Source organism: Tympanuchus pallidicinctus, unplaced genomic scaffold (genome assembly GCF_026119805.1).
Source record: "Tympanuchus pallidicinctus isolate F22 unplaced genomic scaffold, pur_lepc_1.0 scaffold8, whole genome shotgun sequence".
In the NCBI taxonomy this organism is placed as follows: Eukaryota; Metazoa; Chordata; class Aves; order Galliformes; family Phasianidae; genus Tympanuchus; species Tympanuchus pallidicinctus.
The window spans coordinates 26,120,310-26,142,501 of NW_026294802.1; the positions used below are offsets into that span (position 1 = coordinate 26,120,310).

General features: G+C 39.6%; 1 protein-coding gene across 9 annotated transcripts in view; it reads left to right on the forward strand.

Moving 5' to 3' along the window:
• The window catches only part of OSBPL8 (oxysterol binding protein like 8), an 81,060-nt gene that overhangs the window by 14,939 nt on the left and 43,929 nt on the right, over positions 1 to 22,192 (forward strand). Inside the window, exons 1-4 of one of the 9 annotated variants that reach the window (XM_052668327.1) lie at positions 1,770 to 1,792; positions 13,256 to 13,359; positions 17,769 to 17,805; positions 21,406 to 21,543. In XM_052668327.1, the coding sequence (XP_052524287.1) occupies positions 13,318 to 13,359; positions 17,769 to 17,805; positions 21,406 to 21,543 (217 nt within the window). In that variant the 5' untranslated portion in view covers positions 1,770 to 1,792; positions 13,256 to 13,317. Of the gene's footprint in view, positions 1 to 1,769; positions 1,793 to 13,255; positions 13,360 to 14,413; positions 14,574 to 17,768; positions 17,806 to 21,405; positions 21,544 to 21,849; positions 21,927 to 22,192 lie in introns of those variants that run through there. The other 8 variants (XM_052668334.1, XM_052668331.1, XM_052668326.1 and 5 more) reach the window with 8 other exon arrangements.

Sequence of the window (22,192 nt, forward strand, 5' to 3'; positions counted from 1 at the left end):
AAGAGCATCAGAGAAATGAAAACTTCAGATCCATTTGTCTGCCATGCTGTTCTGCTCATTTAAAACTGTCAGCCCTAGAAAGGCCGTTTCAGCAACATAAATCTTAAGTATCTTTCCTTTTCCTTTTGATCTAGAGGGCAGAATGAGTAAGGGCACCCTGCTGGGCAGAATGAAGTTAAAGGCTAAATGAAATGCAGAGCATGCTGTGTGAGCTGAGAATGAGCCCTTGGCCCTTATTGATACAGCTGATGTCTGTCATTACAGATAAGCACAAAAAGACAGCATCAAACCTTGTGACTCACTTAACTCTTTCCTTTGTTTCTTTGCCTATATTTTTTTTTGTTAAACCTTCAGTTTTGTTAAGATGGGAGATCTGTATCCCTGCATAAATCTTAAATGTTTCAGGGTATTAAAGGAGATCTGAAGAGTTGTTCAATTATTTAAAAGCATGATGTAGTTAAGACTTTTGCTTAAATAACCAACAAATCCTTGATGCTAAGGAGACAATTGTACTTTTCATATTTTTATTGAATGCAGTATGCCGTTTTCTAGTCCCAAAGTGTATAGACTACTTAGCATTTTAATTGGTTTTCAAGATGAATTCAGCTTCAGTGTTCAAGGCCAGAGACAGGGTTATGAAGGTTAATTACACTTATCAGCGTTTGCAAACAGTCAGTCTCATTATTTACGACGTATTGGCACAGAACTCATGGTGTGGGGGATGGCAAGTGGCTTTTATTACTGAATGCTCGAGTGTTTGTGTTGGTTGGGTGGTTTGGGTGGGTAAACATCTTGGTTATTTTACAGTCGGTGCTTTTAAACAGCAATGTCCAAACAGCCATTCACTTACAGTCTGGAATTTATGAATTTAATAGCATTCCTGGAGTTACCAGATTGTAGTTCCATATTGCATGTGTGTAGCAGATAATCTGGACATGAGAAATAAAAGCTTAATCTGTGAACATCAGAGAATTTCTGAAAGCTATTGTGGGAAAGCAGAACATGACATTGCATTAAGAGCTACTGATTTATCTTGGGTTTATTTTTTTCCCCAAGTCGTGATCAATAGGAGGAGAGGGCAGTTCATCTCTTTCTGAGTTCTGCTGAGGGCTGCAAAATGGAGGAAGGAAATACTTTCTCATAGGAAAAGTTACACATGCCAAGGTGGTTTTGAGAATGCAGGGCTCTGTATGCTTGCTACTTTCATTAAAATGAATATTACAGCTACTTTTCCATGACTACTTGGGGAGACAAAGAGAGCATGTTCGTTATGAGACATCTTAGAGAGATCAGAGTACTGTGTATCTGCTGAACTCAACAGGTTTGTATTTCTGACCACTGATTTTGAATGCTCAGTCTGGGCTCTCAGTAAATGAGTGAGAATGCAGGGTGCTACAATTTTCTAGTTGTCCCTTTTAGAGCAGCTCATGGCTGGAAATGTGTGGTTCCAGATATATAGCTACCTCTGCAGGCAATCTAAACTGATACATTCAGTTTTCCTTCTTCTGACTTCTCAGTGCTGTGTTTGAAAATAAATGTCAGGCATTGTATATGCTCAAAGAAATGGAAGCTCAGCTCTGCCTAATTCAGGCCACATGTTTCTTGTTGAGTTATGTTTCTGACACCTCAGCTATTGTTACCTAGATTAATTTACATTATGAAGAATGGAAATTAGTGTTTTATTCTTCTCCTAGGTGCTAGACTTCAAAATACACGTGGAGTGCCCTTTGTGGGAATGTGAAGTGCAATGTGACACTTCCAGGTGCAGTTAACTGCTGTGGCAGAGATACAGGTATCAAATTGCTTTAAGCTAATATTATCTTGGTAGTTAAGCAAATGTTATCTCAGTAGTGGGTGCAATTTTCTATATAAAACCGAACAATGACATGCTATTAGAAACTGATTAAGAACTGATGAAAACAGATCTTACTGGAGTCCACAATCATTGCAGCCTTTTGTCTGGGTGTTTGTGTTTGCCTTCAGTCTGTCATTGGCTTCCTAAACAGAAGGGTATCTTTTTAAAACCCGCCCCACACTGTTCTTATTTTACTTATCTAGCTGACTAATTAATGATCACTCCATCAATCCATTTTGCAGCAGAACAAATTCCTACTATGTGAGTAGACTAGATGGAAGGGAAGAAGGATGTTCCTTGTCCATTCAAGATTCCTTGGGCCTTGAATTGATGAAATGCTTCCTTTTCTTTATTTGTTTTATTCTCTGGTGCATCTCAAAGAACTTCCAAGGAAGTCTCAAGGCTTCGTTTTCCCGATTGTGCAGCGCTAAGCAACCTTGCAACCATACTCAGGTTGTAAAGGCTCAGAACCCTGTTATCCCAACCATACTTTCTTTTCTGCTTGAATGTATTTAATATCCTCTGCATAAGCTCCTAAGGGAGAACATCAAGTGTGTTCTGATAATGCTGTGAAGTTGTTGCTACTTGTTGCTATTTAACTTCCGTGCTCGAGGATTGGCTTTGAGCTCTGAAAGACTCTGAAAGTTCTATCTTCACCATTGGCAAAAGCTGTTTTTATGTACTTATTTGTTGTAAACAATATGAGCAGTTGCCTCACTTGCATTAAAAAGGAATTCACCTCTCCTGTGAAGAAAGGTTGAGGGAACTGGGCTTGTTTAGCTTGCAGAAGAGAAGGCTTCAGGGAGACCTCATTGTGACCTTCCAGTATTTGAACGGAGAATATAAGCAAGAGAGGCAACAGCTGTTTACGAGGATGGATAGTGATAGGACAAGGGGGAATGGTCTTAAACTGAGGGGAGGTTTAGGCTAGATATTAGGAGGAAGTTTTTCACACAGAGGGTGGTGATGCACTGGAACAGGTTGCCCAAGGAGGCTGTGGATCCCCATCCCTGGAGGCATTCAAGGCCAGGCTGGATGTGGCTCTGGGCAGCCTGGTCTGCTGGTTGGTGACCCTGCACACAGCGTGGGGTTGAAACTGGGTGATCATTGTGGTCCTTTTCAACCCAGGCCGTTCTGTGATGTTTCTATGATGATGATGAGAAATATCAAGATGATTTCTGAGGAGGACTGTAAATTGCAGGTACATTGTCACTTGATTATGCTTGTATCTCTTCCATTACTGCTTTCATGGAAGATTCAGTACTTCTCATCACCTAGAGAAATTCTGTGGGGAACAGGCAATTTAGTGGATAGAAGTGAATAGGGAAACAGGAGGTCTGTCCAAGAAGCAAGAGCTGGGCAACTTGACAAGGTCTGGAATGCCACAGTGTGGTAAGCAGCTGCATCACTTATTTTGTATATACTATAATTGTTGTTAGCATTGTTGCTTACTCTTCCATTTTTGTCTTGTTGAACTGTCTTTATCCCAGCCCACGAGTTTTGCCTTTTTCTGACTCTCTCCCCCATCCCACAGTGAACAGCAGTGTGGTGTGGAGATGCCTGCTGGCTTAAACCACAAAGCCAGCTTATATTGTTTAAGTGCCGTTAGTTGATGTTGTCACTAAAGGATGCATGACATTCATGAAGCGCTTCCATATGAAAGTTGCTCAGTTGCTTCAGAAAGACAAACTTGAATTTTTGGCACTAAAAGCATTAGTTCTGCTAAACCTATGCATAGGCTATTTGAAATATTTGTTTGTGACTTAAAAAATAGTAATAAAGAGAAACCCCACAACAGAAAATAAAACTGAAGAACTCTATGACAGATCCCAAACTGCAAGCAGGTAGAATAGCACTGGCACATAAAGACCCAGAAGTTAGGTGCATCAACTTATTTTAATTAAGCAAAGAAAAAAAACTTGGCATAAACAACGGAAATCTAAATTAGACTTTCTAAATCTTGTTAATAAACCATGATGTGTAAGCGAGATGCTATCAGATGTGCAGCGAGATGCTATTGAACTGCTGCTACTTTAAGTTGCAATTTCTAGGGTTTTTCCTTTTGCCATGCACTTCTCTGACCTTTTGCTCTTAAATTCTGTTGTAGGAATTACCTTCTAGCACTGGCTTAAAAAAACCCAAAGGAAGGCCGTCTCTTATGTCAGTGACTCTATTTTAATATCAAGAAGAAACACTGCTGCTAAGATATGGAAAACTAAATTGTACCTGAGAACATGAGGTTCCTGTTTGAAATGATCACCATGTTTAATACTGCAGATCATCCATCTCATGAAAACCTCCTTCACACAATGTAACTGTACTGCAGCTATGCACAGCTCACAGAGATCACAGAATCACAGAATCACCCGGGTTGGAAGGGACCTCAAGGATCATGTAGTTCCAACCCCCAGCTCAGCTGAGATGTGTGTTGAGGCTAAAAGCATGAAAGAGGATTCACATCTTGCACTGATTTTCTCTCATGTGTGTCTCATTTTAAATCTGAAATTAGGATCATAGCTGATGTTAATGGAATCCCTTGGAAGTTTATGGTTCTTAAAGCAACATCCAGAGACGTGTTTAAACTAAGTCCTTAGGTGTAGAAAGGTATTTCTGTACTGGTAGGTTGGGTAGCTCTGGGTAAGGAAAGATGGGTGGTCTGTTTTATTCTCTTTATATTAAAGCTATTCCTTAACAGTGCTTACTAATAAGGGGAACAAAAAAAAAAAAAGAAAAAAAAAAAAGCGTTACCATTGTTGGACTTTTGGAAGCCTGTAGTCCAGTGGTATTTCTAAATGAATGCAGTGAAATGGCAGCACGCTCCAAGTTACAGTTGTCGTACTCTTGTTGCACATGTGTCAGTGAGTCAGCTAACGTCATTTTGAGGGTATTTTCACTACATAGAATCACCCACCCACCCCTTCACCTCCTTTTTGTAAAGCTTAGTTCCCTTTTAACAGGGACAGAAAAAGTGCTACAATGGATTTGTCATCCTTTTCAGTTCTGAGAAGTGGCAAAATACACAGTGCAGAGGAAAGATTAAAACTTTACACTGACTCAGTTTTGGAGGAATATTATTCATTTTATGAATTTCATTTTCTACTTTTTGCTGTAATTTGCATTAGGATGATTCTTCTCCCTTAACTTTCTTGTTAGTCAACAATTCCTGTTTATATTGCTTTGAACTTGAGAAGCCTTGTTGCGTTTGGATCAAATTGAATTTAATAGCATACAGATAAAGAACAAAGAAATAGTTTATGCTCTAAGGAGCCTACAGTCAAACTGATAACTATTAGTTAAGAGATGCAGTAAGAAAAGTAAAGATTGGTATCTTTTTCAGTTAGTTACTCTAGTTACTGGGAAGGACCTCGTGTACAACTGAACATATGATACTGTAATTCATTTCTAGTTGACTCCTTCCACATTTATGCTCTTTGGAAAGGATGTGTGTATGTTCGTTTTTTTTTTTGGTTACTTTTTAAGTTGAGTATGTTTGGCATATTCTGAGTTTTGGCTTTTGCAGCAGGGTGGTACTCCTGGCTGTGGTATTAATCTGAATTTGCTTTAATTGCACATTGTCCATTGTCAAGAGTGTACTGAGACAGATTTGATTGGCTTTGTTTTCTTCTGAGGAGAACTGCTGTCCTGTATTTGAGTTATCTGAAACTCCTGCAAAGATGCATGAGAGGCTGTGGGTGAGAAAGGGGGATGATTCTCTTTAGGTAGAGGATTGTGTAACAACTTGGGTGCAGACTTGGAAAGATGCTCTTGTCCATACTCCAGCAGTACAGATTTTTTAAAACATAAATGGTATTGCAGTGTAAATAATACATGTTCTAATGTCTGAGATAGTTGCTTGGTGTTTGCATTAAAACCGTAAATTAACTCTTAGAAAGCAAAATATGTTGTACAACTGTCTGTTCTGAAATTTATACAAACTGGAATCCTGCTTGTGTTTGCTTGAGTCAGGTCAGAGAGAAGTGACTCTGGAATTGAGCTGTGATAGCTTTTGTTATGGTCCTGATGATAACTATTTGTCCAAGCAAAATCACTTCTACTTCAGAAGGACTGAAACTTCAGTGTAAGTTGTCGTGTTTTACTTCATTTCTGCTAGGTAAACAGCCCTCACCTAGTCATTGTTCATCATGCAATTGGCAATTCTCTGTTCTGCAATAATGTGATTCCTTGCAATTAATTGCATGTAAGAATAGTTTTCTTTGAAGCTTTATTCCTTATGAAGTCGATGATACTTTTGACTTTCACATGACCCGTAAAATAGTTCTGTATCTATGATTGTATTGTAACTGAGATGCTTAGAGGGTTTCATCACTGAAAATAGTATTCTGCTTCTTTTGAAGTATTAAAATAGACTTACAGCATCCTCTCGTTGAGTCTTTTTCAAGTCTTGTACTTAGTATGATAAAAGTAGTTTTCATAGGTTTGGAATAGTAGGTATCTGTCTTCTTAATTTTTGGCTCTGTACCTGACAGTTATGTCTGTCAAGGGAAAACAAAAAACAAAAAACAAAAATCCTTTTAGGAGAAACAAGGTTGGATTTTGTTTTGGAAAGTTCCATGCAAAGGAAACTCAGGTCTGTCTCAGTTTATCAGTATGGTGACTGATTCCACTTTGGCATCAGAAACGGAAGGAAATATTCAGTCCCCTATCCATCTTGTCAATGGAAACATCTCTGCTGACTTACCTTTCTTTTTCATTTCAGAAAAACCTTTCACAAAAACACTACTTTTTATTTTCCAGTGGCTTGACTCCTTTTGTTTCCTCATTGGTTTCCAGCCAGTGTTGGATGGGTCTATAGCTGTAAGCACAGCCCACGTCTTCACGAAGCGATGTACCAGAGGCTGAAGCTCTGTGCTGCTGCCATGTACAATGTACAAGCAAACAGGCATGTAAAAACTCACTTGCCTTAGCCCTGATGAAGTTATCTGCCTGTGTCTTTAAAGCAGTTTGTCATGATGTGGCTGGCTGGGCTGCGAGTATGTCCTGTGTATGCAGGCCACTCTTGAAGCAGCCACCAGAGCAGCCCAGTGTGGAGGGCGAGTTAGCTTGGAGACTTGTTCCACTGTGACTACAGGGGTTGTCCTGCTGCAGCCTCATGCAGGTGTCAAAACGAGAGATATGAAGACATAGAAAGTACCAGTCAGCATCAGCACAGTGCAGGATGTACAACTGGGAGTGTCTTGGCTTCTAATGCAAGCCTCTAAGGAGATGAGCATGATTTGGGTAGCTAATGTGTGTGTGGCACTAGGAGTAACTTTACAGTTGGGAATGAGAATTTCTAACACTGTTAGAAGAAAGGCAGGATTCCCCTAAAATTAAAATGATTGAACTCGTCACTCTCCTAAAACATTTTCTAACTTGTCATCTTTGGGCAGGAGAGATGCAAGGCCAATGTGCCCCAGGGTGGGGTTCTGAAAGGTAAACAGCTTGAAAGGTGTCTAACCGCTTTGTCAGAGTGCATCTTTATTTCTTCAAAGGCTGAGCAACATAATCTCTTTTAAACAATGATAGTAGTGATAGAACTGTGTCTGCTGTAAGGTCGGTGTGGTGTCCACTTGGTTATTTTGCTGGTTGGTATTGCAGCATCTTGGCATAAAAAATAAAGTAGTAGATTTGCCTGTGAAAGGTGTGATTCAGCCTTCTTTCCCTTCATCATCACAACAAAGCAGGACAAGTCCTTTGGATATTTTATGAAGCTTCATAGATGGTCTCTGTTTCAGTTTTAGTAAATGCAAAGTACTAATAATATTGCCTCTCATTCTTATGTTCAAAAACTAGATTTAGCCCTCGATAAAACTGCCTTGTGGAGGCAGTGGGACTAACGCTCCAATAACTAGACATGCTTATGCAAAGAAATAGCCGTTTTTACCGCCGAGACCAACAGTAACTTTGAATCTTAGGAGCAGTCATGCAAAATGTGCATCATGAAAACTGGGACAGGCTGGGGAGCTTTGAATAGCTGACATAATATCTGAGAGGATGTTAGCATTGTTTTACCAAAACAAGTTTGCCTGTGGGATGCCTGTTTAAGGTTGTAATTCATTAAAGTTGCAGTGGCTGTTCAGAAGCTTGGTATCCTTTTCTTGGCATTCATTGCCATCTACCACTAACAAAGTATAGCTGAACTATCAGAACTGTGCATCTACTTTCCAAGTTTTTGCTTGATGAGAATTTTTTCAAGTCTTTCTTAACTGTTTCACCCTTCCTGTTTTTTTCCTTCTGAAAACAGCAATAGAGAAACAGAGGAAAGAGCTTTCTTTGCACATGAGTTGTTTATTCAGGAAATGAGAAGGCAGGTGATGAAATTGACAGTGGAAGGAAGCACTTCAAAAGAGTGTATTTGTTGACTTAAAACTTTACATGGCCACAATATATGTGGGAGAGCACATTTGTTGAATTTGGTGTTTAAACTTTATTTAAAGTTGTGGTTTAGAGGTAACCATGCAGTTACTCATGTACAACTTCCCCTAGATTATCACTAGTTTTGTCAAGCATTTGTACTTGGCCTGACTTTACAGTTAGAGACATGGAACTGCAAAGTTAATTCATCTCTCAGATTTCTCTTTTACAGAATCGCAGAGTAAAACCTCTCTCTAGTTCTTACAAATTCTTGTTAGCATGCATAATATGTTTACTTTGGTAGCTGAAGAAAATGTGATTTATTTTTTTTTAACAAGGTCTTCTACTCGCTTTTTGACCTTTCTGGACAGCTGCCATTTTTACTCAGCTTCAGTTTCTGCTTTCTCGGAACTGCTCTCAACAAACATGCGGTCTTTGGCATGTGGTGACATTGTGTTACGTGCAAGAAGCTGGCCTGATCTTGTTAATAGTGCACGCTCAGTGTGCACTCATGAACTGAAAGAGCTGCTGTGTGATCTTATGCTGCTTCCAGGGTGCTGTATTTTTCTGCTGCACTGAATTCGGACATTCAGATGTATATCTTCTTCAGAGTTCAGTGTTCCTGCATGTCTCCCACTGCGTGGACCAGAGTGGAAATGCCTTCTCCCTGTCATATGGCTGCTGAAAGATACTTGAATTATTTTTAAGAAACTTATCGTTATTTTTTTTAAGCACCTATACTGTTCTCAAGGGTACTGTTTTAAGCTTTCATACAGGCTTTACTGAACTGAACCCACTGATAACCACAGCTGAGAACTGCTTATGTGGGGCTACCTGGTGATCCTGGTGGACACCAAATTTAGTGTGAAGGAGCAACGTGCCCTTGCTGCAAAGGAAGACAGTGATGCTCTGGGCTGCAATAGAGCACTGGTCAAGAGAGGTGATTATTCCCTACCACTCAGCACTGAGGCCATACTTGAAGTGCTGTGCCCAGTTCTGGGGTCCCCGGTACAAAAGAGGCATAGACGTACTGGAGATCAGCAAAGCGCCTCAGAGGAGGAAAAAGCTGGGAGAGCTGGAACTGTTCAGCCAGAAAAAGACCTCTTGGTGATCCTGAAGGCAGGATTCAAAGAGGATGGAGCCAGGCTTTTTCCAGGGTGCCCAGTGCCAGGACAAGAGCCAGTGGGCACGAACTGGAGCACAGGAGGTTCCCTCTGAGCACCAAGAAGCAGAGCACTGGCAGAAGCTGCTCAGAGAAGCTGTGGAGTCTCCTCCTTGCAGATCTTCAGAATCCACATGGACATGGTTCTGGACACCCTGCTCTGAGTGTCCCTGCTGAGCAGAGGTTGGAGCAGATGGACTCAGGGACACTGCCAACCTAAATGATTCAGTGATTCCCCATGGAGTGTTTCTTTGGTGCTGTTGTGACTGCAAAAAGGACTTAGGTCAATTCTTACCCTTCCTGATGCCAATGCAAACAGCTAGGTTTCATTTTTTCCAGTGTGCCTGTCTGTATTTGTTGCCACAGTGATCTTTGAAGTCAAGTAATTACACCCGTGTCATCATAACAAAATTTAGAATATACTGTTAGCTGATAACCATCTTGAGCGTTAGAAGTGCAGTAACTTATTCTAGACCTTAAAGAAAGAAGGCAGGTGTCCAACAGATTAGCAGGTCTGTTTTGAGGTCAGAGCCCTGGAGAATACTTCCCCCTTGGGCAGGCCAGAGCAGTGCTGGGTATCCATTTCAGCAAGCACTCTCTGAGGCCCATTAGCGGGTCACAGTCGGGGCTGTGCACTTGTCTACGAGGTACTGTGTTGCAGTGTAAACCCTGATACTACAGCAGATGAGGAAGCAGCACGGTGCAAATGGGATATCTAATGACTGCAGGTGACAGTACTTAAGGACAAAGCTAAAACCTACCTAAATATGGTCTGCAAAGATTCAAATAACTTGGTCCATTGACGAAACAGCAATGGAAATGAAGTAGAGGTGTTAGCGTGACAGGTTGTTGGTTGTGTGCTAAGTTGGATCTCTCTTTTTACTTGAAATGTTTACTTGAAATGTATGCTTCTGAGCTAATCACCCTAGATTATTTTCACAGTTGGAGAGAAATAGCTTGTTTTATAGCATAATTTGTCCAACTGTTGCAGCTGCTTTACAATGAGTAATGCCTTTCTAAATGCCTGTTTGTGTCTGTTGTTTATAAAAGAAACAGGATTAGCTGGGCTATCATAATATATTTATCTTGAAACAGTTTCCACTTGTGAGCTCTTCTGAATGTTTAATCTCTTAAGAGGTGTGATTATAGAATGAGAACATCTGTAAATTAAAAAACCCAAGCCAACCAACCGGGCAGAGAAATTGTCAGTGTTGGTGTACATGATGAGAACAGCAAAAGCACATCATAAAGGCCTCCCAGAAGCTAAAAAGGTGGTGATTTAAAATTGGGGTTGTATTTTCCTTTTTGGCAAAATCCTTTTGCTAGGGATCCCTTTTCCTGCTTTGATATTTACTTTGGCACATTCAGAACCAATGTTGTACGCTTTCAGCCTCTGTTTTGCTAAGAGAAGTAAGTGTAGCCCAATATCTGCTGATATGAACTGTTCCAACGTGGGCAGGCAAAGCCTTCCCTCCCCGTAACTCCTCTGTGGTGCACTGGGCTGTGCTGGATTGTCTGCTGCCTGGCCACCACAAAAGGCAGCAAATGCCAAGCAGTGGATATGAGGGTGGGTGTCATGGGTGCCACCTTTGGGACTGAAAGGAGAGAAGATGAAGAAGGGGCTGCAGTTTTGTGGGCAGACAGAACCAGAATGCATCAGGAGTGTTACCAATAAAAATCATAAGTCAAAGACATCTGGTAAAAATAGAGATCTGTTTAAAACAGCTTTAGGGTGAATGTTCCAGTGTCAGGAAAGATCTGTTTATTTGGATAACTGAGCGTGGCAGCGAGTTCGTGCAACTCAGACAGCTGACTAACTGCTTTAGGTATCAGTGTGTACATCTGTTTGTAGTGTCACTCCTTTTTCATCCTGTTTGAGAGTGCTTAGCGTTTCCGTAAATTGAATGTGTGTGCAGCCATCCTGGTGCTGTTGAATAGCCTACTAATAATAGAGCCCCAATCGGGTGTGGGGTGAAGAGATGAAGAGGAGCGGCCTGCAGGAGCGTGAAGCGGTTGTGCCTCAGTGCCCTGCGCCCCGGCTGCCCCTGGGGAGGCAGCACCGCTGTGCCTGCTGCTCCTGGAAGTAAAGCTGTGGGGTCAAGTTCTGCCCATGGTAACATTATCTTTCACCTCAGTAATGACGATTAATCCCTTATAATAATTTCCCTTCCAATGGATCGTGTTTTTAATTTAAATGTGAACATACAGGTGCACACTTGCCAGTTACGTGTCATCTCAGTACTTGCGGAGGTCCATAATAAGGTCTTCCTTGGTTCTTGAGCTGAGTCATGGAGAACAATAACCTTTGCAATTTCTTAAGCACAATGGCAGACTATGACTTTGTTTAAAAAAGTTATCATTTCTTTTGTGTTTCAGTGGCGTATGTTATGGTAATTTAATATTTCAATTTGCTATAGTGTGTTAATTCTATTTGCTCTGCCTAAGGGAGTTCTAATTCTAATGTGCTTTATGTAATACAAGAACAAAAACTATGGTAATAATGGAACAGTTGAACAAAGTAACTTCTTTCTAGAGAGATTTTCTTCCACGAGTGTGTATTTCCCAAGGCAGGCTTGGAGCTGCACAGCCAGTTTGATGTGCTCTCCCACTCCTCTTTTCCCATCTCTCTTCCTGTTCTCCTGCAGCCTCCAGCTCTCAGAAGGCTGTGGGACCACCTTCCTTTCTGCTCAGTTACTCTTTCTGCTATTGCTTGAGCTAAAGCTACAGCTTCATGTGTACCCCAAGCACAGTACACTAATACTGTAGCTTAAAAAAAATTCCACCGTCTTCACGCTCTTCTTTTTGCCCAAATGTTCAGCATCTGGCTTCTGACTCAGCTTCTTCCTGCCCAGCCCTTCTTAGAAAGGAGGAAGAAAGTGTCCTTGGGCTAATACTCTGCTGAGTGCTTGCTCTGGCAAGAGGGCAGGCAGTGTGAATGTGCTTTGAGGCTGCTTGGACAGCTAGTTGTTCTCCTGTGGGATGTTGCCTTCCTCTATTCTGTATGGGCTGGCTTGCAGCCCTCACTTCTGCTTCTGTCTCTTCTCTGAGGCCGTGGAAAGAGGGGCAGAGCTGTGGGTGGAGGTGGGCATCTCTGCGCTCGTCCCATCTTCATCTGCTTCCCTCTTTGAACCCACTAAGCACATGATTAAGCCTTCCCACTGAGTTCTGTTTCCAAACCCTTTTCTTGTCTCACTGTTGACTTTAAATGTGTTGTAGTACTGAGGTTGGTTTTTTTTTTTTTATAGCTTTTGTTCTCTATCAGAGAAGTAAATAGGAAATATCAAGAGAATGAGGCATTGTTTGGCAGATTCCAGGGCAGTGACCATGAGCTGAATGCCCAGGCGTGCCACAGAGGGGCTGGCTGGCTTGAATAATTTAATTTCTCTGTTGTGGTTCCATGAAGTCAAACGTGGCTGTTTCCAAAGTTAATCTGAGAAGCTCTTTGTCTCTGCTATTCCAGAACAGCTCCTATATATTCAAACTGCTTATATGTGCTTGTGCCTGCAGGGCAGGAGCGGTGTGCTGCTGCTGCTGTCTGGAGTGAAGGAAAAATACAAGGGAAAAACGAAGGATTTCCCTCTATCTAGCTTTCCTTTTTTTTTTTTTCTTTTCTTATATTTTTGCAAGTGTGACTAAATGTCAAGACTTGCCTTCTTGAGTGTATCTGGAATAACTTTTGTTTTGGCCTTTTTTTCAGAAGCTGACCTCTCCTTTCACTCCTGAAAGGCTGAGTTTTACAGGTAGTGTGTGCATTTTGCAAGGAACCGTAATGCAGAGGGCATACAGTAGAAGACTCTTTGTTCTTTTAAGAGAGAATGTGAAAGATTTTCAATGGATGTCAGCCACTGGGCATTACTGTTTGTTTTGTTTTGTTTTCTCTCCAGGACATTGTGTGGCAGGATGGAAGAACTGTAGCTGAAGGAGAGACAGAACACGCTCTTTCAGCATGGAGACTGTTCTGGCTGATGGGGAACTTGACAAAAATTCAGTGAGTAACTTAAATGTGGCTTCATGTATTCAAATGAAAACAAAGATGTTTTTCTTAGGAGAAGGGTCAAACAGCTTGAATTGTTTCTGTTGGAGTCAGTACTTTTCTGGTAAATGCACTTGGTACATTATGTCCTATCAACCATAATTTGGTAGACTCTAATGGCAGGAGGGCTGGATGTCAAGAAATGTCTGGTTCTTGGATTTGATACTTCATGCATCTGAATCTCAAAAGAAAAATATGCCTGTCAGTCTCACTTGTTAACACTTTATCAATTACTTACTAAGGACAAAAAAAAATATTTCTCAGTGGGATGAGGGGCAGAAAAGAAAGGGAGAGAGGTAATTACATATTTTCAGGCTCATTTCAGGTACAAAAGTTGGTAATCTGTGCAGATTATAAATTTTCTGAGGCAGTGAATATCCCAGCTCTCTTTCTAAGCACAAGTTAAAAACAGGAAAAGCACAGAGGGTGCTGTGACACTTAGTCATCATCAGACTGTCAGAATTATTTAAGAACTTATTTTTTTCCACAAGCTACGTTCTGTGAAAGCACTCTAATAACTGAAGTAGGAAATGACTTTTTCCTTCCAAAGTTGTTATCTGATACAAAGTGCTGCCTCCAAAGGGCAAAATTGGATTCTCTAAATTGAGGTGAATATGAGGTTTTAACAATTAGAAATGAACTTTTTTTTTTTGTGATGGTTCAACTACCACATGAAGTTATTCATTTGATAAGATAAAGGCAGTAATAAAATACTTTTGAGAAATCATTTTGAGATTGTATTACAATGCACTTAAAAAGTTGTGTTTTTTTTTTCCTGTAGTTAAAATTTCCCTGAATTGTGCAGGACAAATATGTGTACATTCCATGCACATAAATACAGCAGACATGCACAATACACTTCCAAGTATTATCTACCAACTCTCTAATAGGATATTTTATTAAAAAAAAAAAAAATACCATCAGTTCAATTGCTGTGCTCCTTAACCGAAAAAAAATTCACTGTAATGTTGAAGGTAATAGAAATTTCCTATTTCTGTTTTTATGACAGGCCTTCACAAAAGCATGTTTTTTTAGAAAGGTGTCCTGAAGTGAGGCTGTGTACATTTTACTACACAGAAACCTGAAGTTGGGCAGATCCAGCACAAACTGGGATAAAAGTGTTCATCTTATATCATACTTTCATTAAGCTTTAAGCCTGACTTCGATCAGTAAGTACTTCAAATCAGTGGTAAATTTTTATTCTAGAGCATTTCAATAGGAAGTGCATGATTTGAAGCAAAACTGTTTGCTGCATTGGAAGCCAACAGGCTATATCTGAGATCAGGAATATGTACTTGTATTTAAATGCATCAGCAGGTGGCAAAGTAACTTTCCCCCCCTCCCTTCCCCCTCAAGTTTTAATTTATTGGTCCTTTTGACTGATCAGCTCTGCAGGCTGGGTTAGTGGTCCTGAATTTAATTGAAACATGACTGATATTAGTGATATATATGTAATAAAGACAGCTTCCTGAAAATGTCTCTCTTCAGCAGGCTAAAAATTCTAATTTGGCTTTAAAATATGTGTTCAAACTCTATTAAGAATTTAGTTGTAGGTTTAGATTGTAAGTCTAGTAAAGATTTTTAACAAATTGATCTCTTATAGTGTTAGATTGGGACACTCTAGCATGACATTCACTTTTGATTTTGGCTAATCTTCAGCAGGAGAAGGATTTCATTTTATAGGACAAGTTAGCAGATGTAATTTCAGGCTTAGTGGCAGCTATTATAAGCTTTATCCCTGAGAAATAAATGTCTAAAAATAATGCTTTTTTGAAGCACAGAGCAGCTTTTGTATGAAAGTATTCTTGCTGCTATTGCATGAGATGGTCAATGTCACTGTTCTTCATTCCCTGGTATTGAATAGCTGAAATGTTACTGGGAGGAGTGCTGAGCTTTGTATGGTTTGGTAGAAACATTTTTAATTGAATATGCCTCAGCAGAAACTAAGTCATTTAATGTGGGGAACCTCCCTTGTCAGAAGGTTTACTCTGTAACTGAAGCGTGTCGTCGATTAAGTAAATGTGAAAATACAGTGGGCTGTGTCTCTGGAAATAAGTGCATATGGATTTTTCTTAATTCTTTGTACTTAAAATAAAAATCATGGGAGATGAGGAGCAGGAATGCCCTGAGGGTGCATTCTTTTCAAAGCAGCCACCAAGGTACTAAAATGATCATTTTTTGTTTCCTGAAGGGTTAGAATTGCTGATCTGCAGGGATAGGAATTACAAATCATTGAGGTTCCAATAGGCTATTGGAAAAAATAGAGGTCTTCTTGACTGAGATAGTCTCATTTCAGTATTTTAATGTCTCACATCGTGTTCAGAATATTCATTTGGTTTTAGGTAAATGCACAGACCCAGTTTTTTCTAGCGAAGGGGACGCTGACCAGCAAGGAATGTGGTTTGATGTGTAAACAGAATGTTTATTGGGGAAGATCAGAGTTGGCCAGGCTTGTGTTTCAGTCCCTGGCATGGGAGCTGTTTGTACCGGTGCATAGGATTAACCAGGCAATGCTAAAATATTTACACAAAAGTCCCTGCATCGTCTCGGGTGACCGGTTGCCCTGCTCTGTGGTGTCATGTTGTATCTTGGGCAAACTGCTTGAGAAGCAGGCAGTGAGGCAGAACCCTCTGCTGTGCTTTTTCTCTGTGTTTCTTCAACACGTAAGTATGTGCTGTTAGCAACCGTGCATCAGAAACTTCTGATCTGTGTGCCTGTTAGTAATTTATTTTTCCAGTTCTATTCTCTTGCTTTCTGACTTGCAGTGTGAAATAAAGCAAGCCAGCACTGAGCATTGGCTTTTCAAGTCCTTCCATCAGCTGCTGGATCTGTTACTGCAGGCGCTTTCCTTGCTCTCTTGTCAGTAATTCTCTTCAGTCTGTAAACAGCGTAGGGTGGCACAGTTACAGTCCAAACAAAAGTTTTCTCCTAGTCTGCTGTACATTGCTAAAAAGCTGTACCTTGAAAACTGTTGAGTTCTTGCATGCATTTCATATGCTGGTACTTAAACTGATCTGGTAAGTTCATGGGTTCCTTTAGGAGTGTTTCCCTCTGACCTAAAGTGTCTGACAAGGGGCAGAAGGCTGTTTAGCAAGCACACTTTATTTCAGCTTCTCTCATTCAATCACATCTATTTCCATGAAGTCAACATTATGAAAGAAGCGTTCCTTCATCTTTCCAATGATTTGTTCTGCAGTTTCATAATTCTTGTTGCAGTATTTTAGGTTTGCTTGTCACTGCATGTTGCAGTGATGATTTACTGCCCCTTTGCAGCTGTGAGGAATAAAAATCTGTGTTTTAAGATGAGAAGTGATGAGTCTCCTGCTTGCAAAGATTTTCACTTCTTTCAAATTTGCTGTTAATTAGTCCTGATAACAGAGAAGTAAAACTGAATGCTTTACAAAGCAGGACAAAGATTTCCTTTCTACATGGAAATGGAACAGAAGGTTTTTGTCTGAAGTATAGTAGGTACAGCTTTTTTGGATTTATTTTGGTGTTAGAAAGGAAATGGCATTTCATGCTGGTGTGCTGGCTTTCACTCTTCTATGTTTTTTGTGCGTGTCTCAAAAGTAAACCTTTTGAGGCATGGGTGGAACTTATCTTGTCCCTATACTGCTAAGCACAGTGGGATCTTAAGCCCATTGTGGCTTTGAGTAGTAGTGACTTTTAAGTGATTCCAATTCCAGTGTCAGAAAGGTGTCCAGACTGTTAGTATGCGATTGTTCTCCTGCAGTAGCCGCATTTCATGTATCTCAGTGGAGGAAGATAGTGTTTTAATGCAAGTTAGTTCTTTGGGTATATTTTGATACAAAATGTGGCTTCTAGGTCAGTGTTTGCCTACTGAAGCCATTGGCGTGGATATGGCTTTAGTGCTTTTGCGCTTGTTTGCACACTAACGATCATTTAAGAGCTTTTTTATTTCTGAAACACCTGTCTGAAAGTGCTCCAGTTTTGGAAATAAACGTTATTTCAACTTTCTTTCGAGCTTTAGCCTTCTGAAAACGTTTAGCTGGAAATTTCTTAGTGTACGTTATATGTAAGTCATAGGAGCAGTGGGAGATTCCACTCAGAATTAGCAGCATGGTCAGTTGCCCATCGTGTACACTAACCATACACAGCCATGGCTTCTAATGGCTGCTTTATTAGTATATGTGTCAGTTTTGTTGCTTTGACTTTTCTAAGCTGCTGATTCTCTTGAGGTCTCGCCTTTGTTATTGAGGTGCACGTTGTATTTTAGCCATGAACTAACTCTGTTTTCATTGTCCTTCTTCTTTCCCGCTGCTGCTGCTTTTGTGCACTTGCTTCTTCCTGGCCTGGATCTTTTTGTTTGCTGTTCTTCGTTCTTCAATTGTATGTGTACACAGCATCATGGTGATAACAGAGACTCTCATGGACCATCAAGTAAGTGAACACACCTTTACTATGGTATTTTGGACATATGTGCATAATAGGTAGTCTCTTTCTTTGTAAGTGAGCCCCTAGGCTAAATATTTGATTTGCTTCTGTCTTCAAATCCAGAAGCTGAGATACAGTGGAAAATATACTGTTTTGAAAAAAAATCCTTCAGAAGCTACTGTAGTGTGGATAATAAAGGCAAGGAAATAGTGGTTCAAAAATAAATTCATTTTTGCAGTTTTATGTTTATGGTGCTGTATGGTTTGTTTAATTTCGCTAAGTTATTTCAGTAAGTCATCAGAAATCAACTGGTGCATGAACTGTAATTCTCAAAGATTGACTCTGCTGTTTCAATAGAGAAAACTTCTGTGTGTTCATGAGCATGCAGTCAAGGATCGACCAGTGCCACTGCTTCACGCACATGATTGGCAGAGTAATTTTGCCTGGGATTTAGAGTCTATGTATGTGAGGGAGGGACAGGTGCAGGTATGAACTTTGTCCTTTGGAAAAAATCTGTGCAGAAGCTATGATTTTAATCAGTTTTTGTGGGCGGTCCATGTACCCCATACAGGTAGGGGTTTTCCCTTTATGAAGAACACGTTTTGATGAGGCACATTTTTAATATGAAAATTATATTTAATCATTGAAATATTTATCTTTTTGACAATGGAAAGAGTTCTTTTGGCATCCGGCTGTTCATTTTTCAGATTGATACATGTTGCTACTTCCTGTGATATTAGATGTACAAAATAAAACTCTGTCTTGCAGATTAATGTACAGGCTGCTGCTGGCCTCTTGTCTGAATTTACGACATATTGTTAATGGCATCCACAGCTTCTGTGTCTTGTGAGCTGTAGATAGCAGGTACAGTCTCCCAGACTTTGATTGCAAAAAACCTCACAGTCTAATATAAAAATGGGCAACTTTCTCTAAGTGTATCTGCTTGAGCGAGGAGATAGAACAGATGAGCTCCAGAGATCCCTTCCAACCTTGACTACTCTGTGATTCTTTGAAAAAAATATGAGACAGCTGTGCTATATAAATGTTTGATCTGAAAAGCAGGCATTTACTAGAGTGTACTCATGTACATGTATGGAGTTCACAAAGCCTCTTTATCCCACATTTGGAAGTTATTTTCTGATATTTTTTTCTCAGTGAACGAAGTAGCCTTGCTAGATGCTAGAAAATTCCTGAACAGAGTATTTAAAATCTTACTGCTAAAATAATTATCTAAGTAATACTTTTAATTTACCAATTTACAATCTTCCGGATTTTCTGTAAGTGGAGCTACTGTTGCTACTCAGTAAAAACTAATGCAGAACTGAATTTGTATAAACCTTTTCCTATATCTCACGTCCTTGTATTGTTTTTAAGTGTGTAGGCACTTTGATATGATGTGCTCATTATGGAACAGAAGAATTGGCAATCTACCACTTCAGTTATTTTTTTTCATAACTTTATCTGATGAACTAAATTGGCTGTAAAGACCTCAATTTGTATTTCTTCTGATACATAAATCTTACTGACAATCTGTAATTAGTAATTTGATTGCTAGTAGTGAGAAATAGAATGAAGTTTGAATTATCATCCCTAACAGTTCTGTTGGTATTCAAATGTGCCCTCCAAAGATTCACAAAGAGACTTTGATGTTTACTACTTGATGTTTCTTTTCTAAAATAGCATTCTGCTTATCTTCAGGGAGATAGATTAGATGAGTTTAAACCCGTTCAGGTTAAGGATCGGATGAACTAAGATCTTCTCTCTTTTGAATGAGTGCTCTGAAGCCTGAGCTGAAGTCTAAAAATACATAACCACTTCAAGGCCATTGAGTGGAAGAAGTGGTTGGCAATGCTATTGTAGTGCATGCTGAGTATGTATCTACTAGATCTGTTTCTCAAGTTGCAAAGATGACATGAAACCTAAGAATGAAGTGATATGTTCCCTGGGATCATTAGAAAAATCAGATTTTGAATGTCCTTGCCATAAAGACCTGATTAAGAAGCTAAAGCCGTACTCTCTAGAAAGTTTGAGTGCTTTGAAGATTAGTCAGCATTTGAGTGTGGGTTTTGAGACTTACAGCTGTCATTAGTTTGCCAAGATTTTACTGCAGATACACGTGGACACCCAAGTTTAAAACTAAAAGCTTCAGTTTGGTATTTTGGGCAAATTAGAAATAACACGTTTGACTAGGAACATCATTCACTTTCACAAGTGAGCAAGACACTGGAGTAAATGACCATTGCTCTTTTTCTGAGAGATAAACCTACTTTATTTTGTGAATTTACTGAAATTCCAGGATAAAATCATTTTTTGGAGGAGCATGAGTTTAAATGGGGAAAATGAAGCTTGCTATGGGTGTCGCTGAGTTAATATCATGGAATTTAGTTTGTGCTTTTTTGGAACTTTACTGCAGAGCAGATATCATCTGAAAAATCATTGCATCTTGATAGTTAAAAAACCAACCGAACAAATCTGTGTAAAAACCTTTGTAAAAAGTTAAAAAGGGACACATTTGAACCCTGAACTAGGAAAATGAGCTTTTTGCTTCCTTTTCTATTTGCTGACTTTTCTTGAGCAGCAGTCGTGTTATAATTTATCTGGAGAAGAGCTCTAGATGGTTTATCTTAGATGGATATCTTAGCATCCTTACATTCATCTTAATGCCTTGTGGTTTTTTTAGGCTTTGCTCGAGAAGCACATTTGAGCTACTATAATAATAGCAGTAACAAAGCTAAGGAGACAGCCTCTATACCTGCAGGTTCTATCTAGAAAATTGAACTTATTTTGACTACATATTCTTCTGAACTTTTAAAACTATTTAGAGGAAAGCTGGGTAACTCTTTAAAGTGAGCAGCATTGTAAGTTAGAATCTTTTAGGCAGAGTGTTGCTTAGCAAGCATCTTCTGTTTTTCTTTTTATCTCCTTTTGCCCATACATCTAGTTCCAAAGGAGAGATGTTACTGAGTCAGCCATTCTTCCCCATCAAAAAACTTACAGTTCTGTTATGTGCAGCTTAAGGATAAGTATGAACAGCATAAACAGGATGGCTGTCTAACTATGAATAGCTAGAAGAGATCAAACAAGTGCTTTTCCAACTGATAAGGTTCAAGGAGAGAAACTGTTCCACTTTGAACCTTTCTCTTGATATATTCTCTACATGATCTTTATTAATAAGATGCATTTCTTTGATGTTTATGTATATATTCATTCATCTTAGCTTTCTAGGGTGCTCCTATAGCTTGACCTAGCAAGTTGTTTCCCTGGTCAACTCTCTTGTGACTAGTTAAACCAAGTATAAAAAGTAGCAAAGAAATCCTAATTTCAGAACTTAAGTAACAGCTCAGTGCTGTGTCTGTATTCAGTAGTAGCCTGCAGCTTTCATACATCTACTGTTTTTTGTTTCCATCTTCTGACTCATATCTTAGACCAGTCTTTCTGGCTCCTTTCCGTCATCCCCTCCCAAGCAAATCTCTAGTTTGAAATCTTCATTTTATAGAAAGAAGTATTTCACAAGACAGCATTCAATCCCTGTTTCATGAGAAGCATTGAAGTTGATATAAATCTACGCACAAGCTCACAAGATTGAGCATCCATTTTGTATTTCAGCAGTGGTAACAAACAGCGATGAATCGCAGCTTTTAACTCCAGGAAAAATGAGCCAGCGCCAGGGGAAAGAAGCTTATTTTACTCCAACCAAAGAGTTACTCCAGCCATCTCTCAGCCCAGCAACTGCTCACAGCCATGGTAAGACAAAGCTTTTTCTTTTTTAACAGATTTTGAAGATCCTAAACGCTGACATTACCTATTTCAAATATTAATTCAAAAACACTGCCCTCCACAGTAAAGAAATAAGGAAGAAAGTGTATTAAAGTATTGCAGGTAATTTCTTTTGTCCTTACATGTTAATCTGAAACAGAAAAAAATTACCACATGGTGCAGTACTTTAATGAAGTGCGCTGTGACCTGCGAGAGAACAGCCCACATGATGGAAAATCATTATCTGTGTATAACCCTGTAATTGATGGTCACATTAATATCTCTGGTATGCAGAAGTGTTACAGTACATCGCCTAAGCCTGGAGCCCTTGTTCATTAATTGCTTCTCTAAGATCCTTCTCCATTTGAAAGGTAAAAGTATCAGCTCTGCCTGCCTGTTTTCAGCCCATTCTCTGCTTTGCTAAACCTGTTAAAAACAAACTCTCAGTAAATCTGTGTGAACTGATTGGATCCACAGTGAAACATACCATTAGACCTGATGTGCTGATAGGTTGTTTAAAAGCAAAAATAAAAAACAGCTGCAGTTGCTCTCCTTGTACTTATTTGAATTTGAAACTGTTTGTCTTACTGGCTAGAATATAATTATAAATGTTTGTGGTGGTGTATACAATCTATTT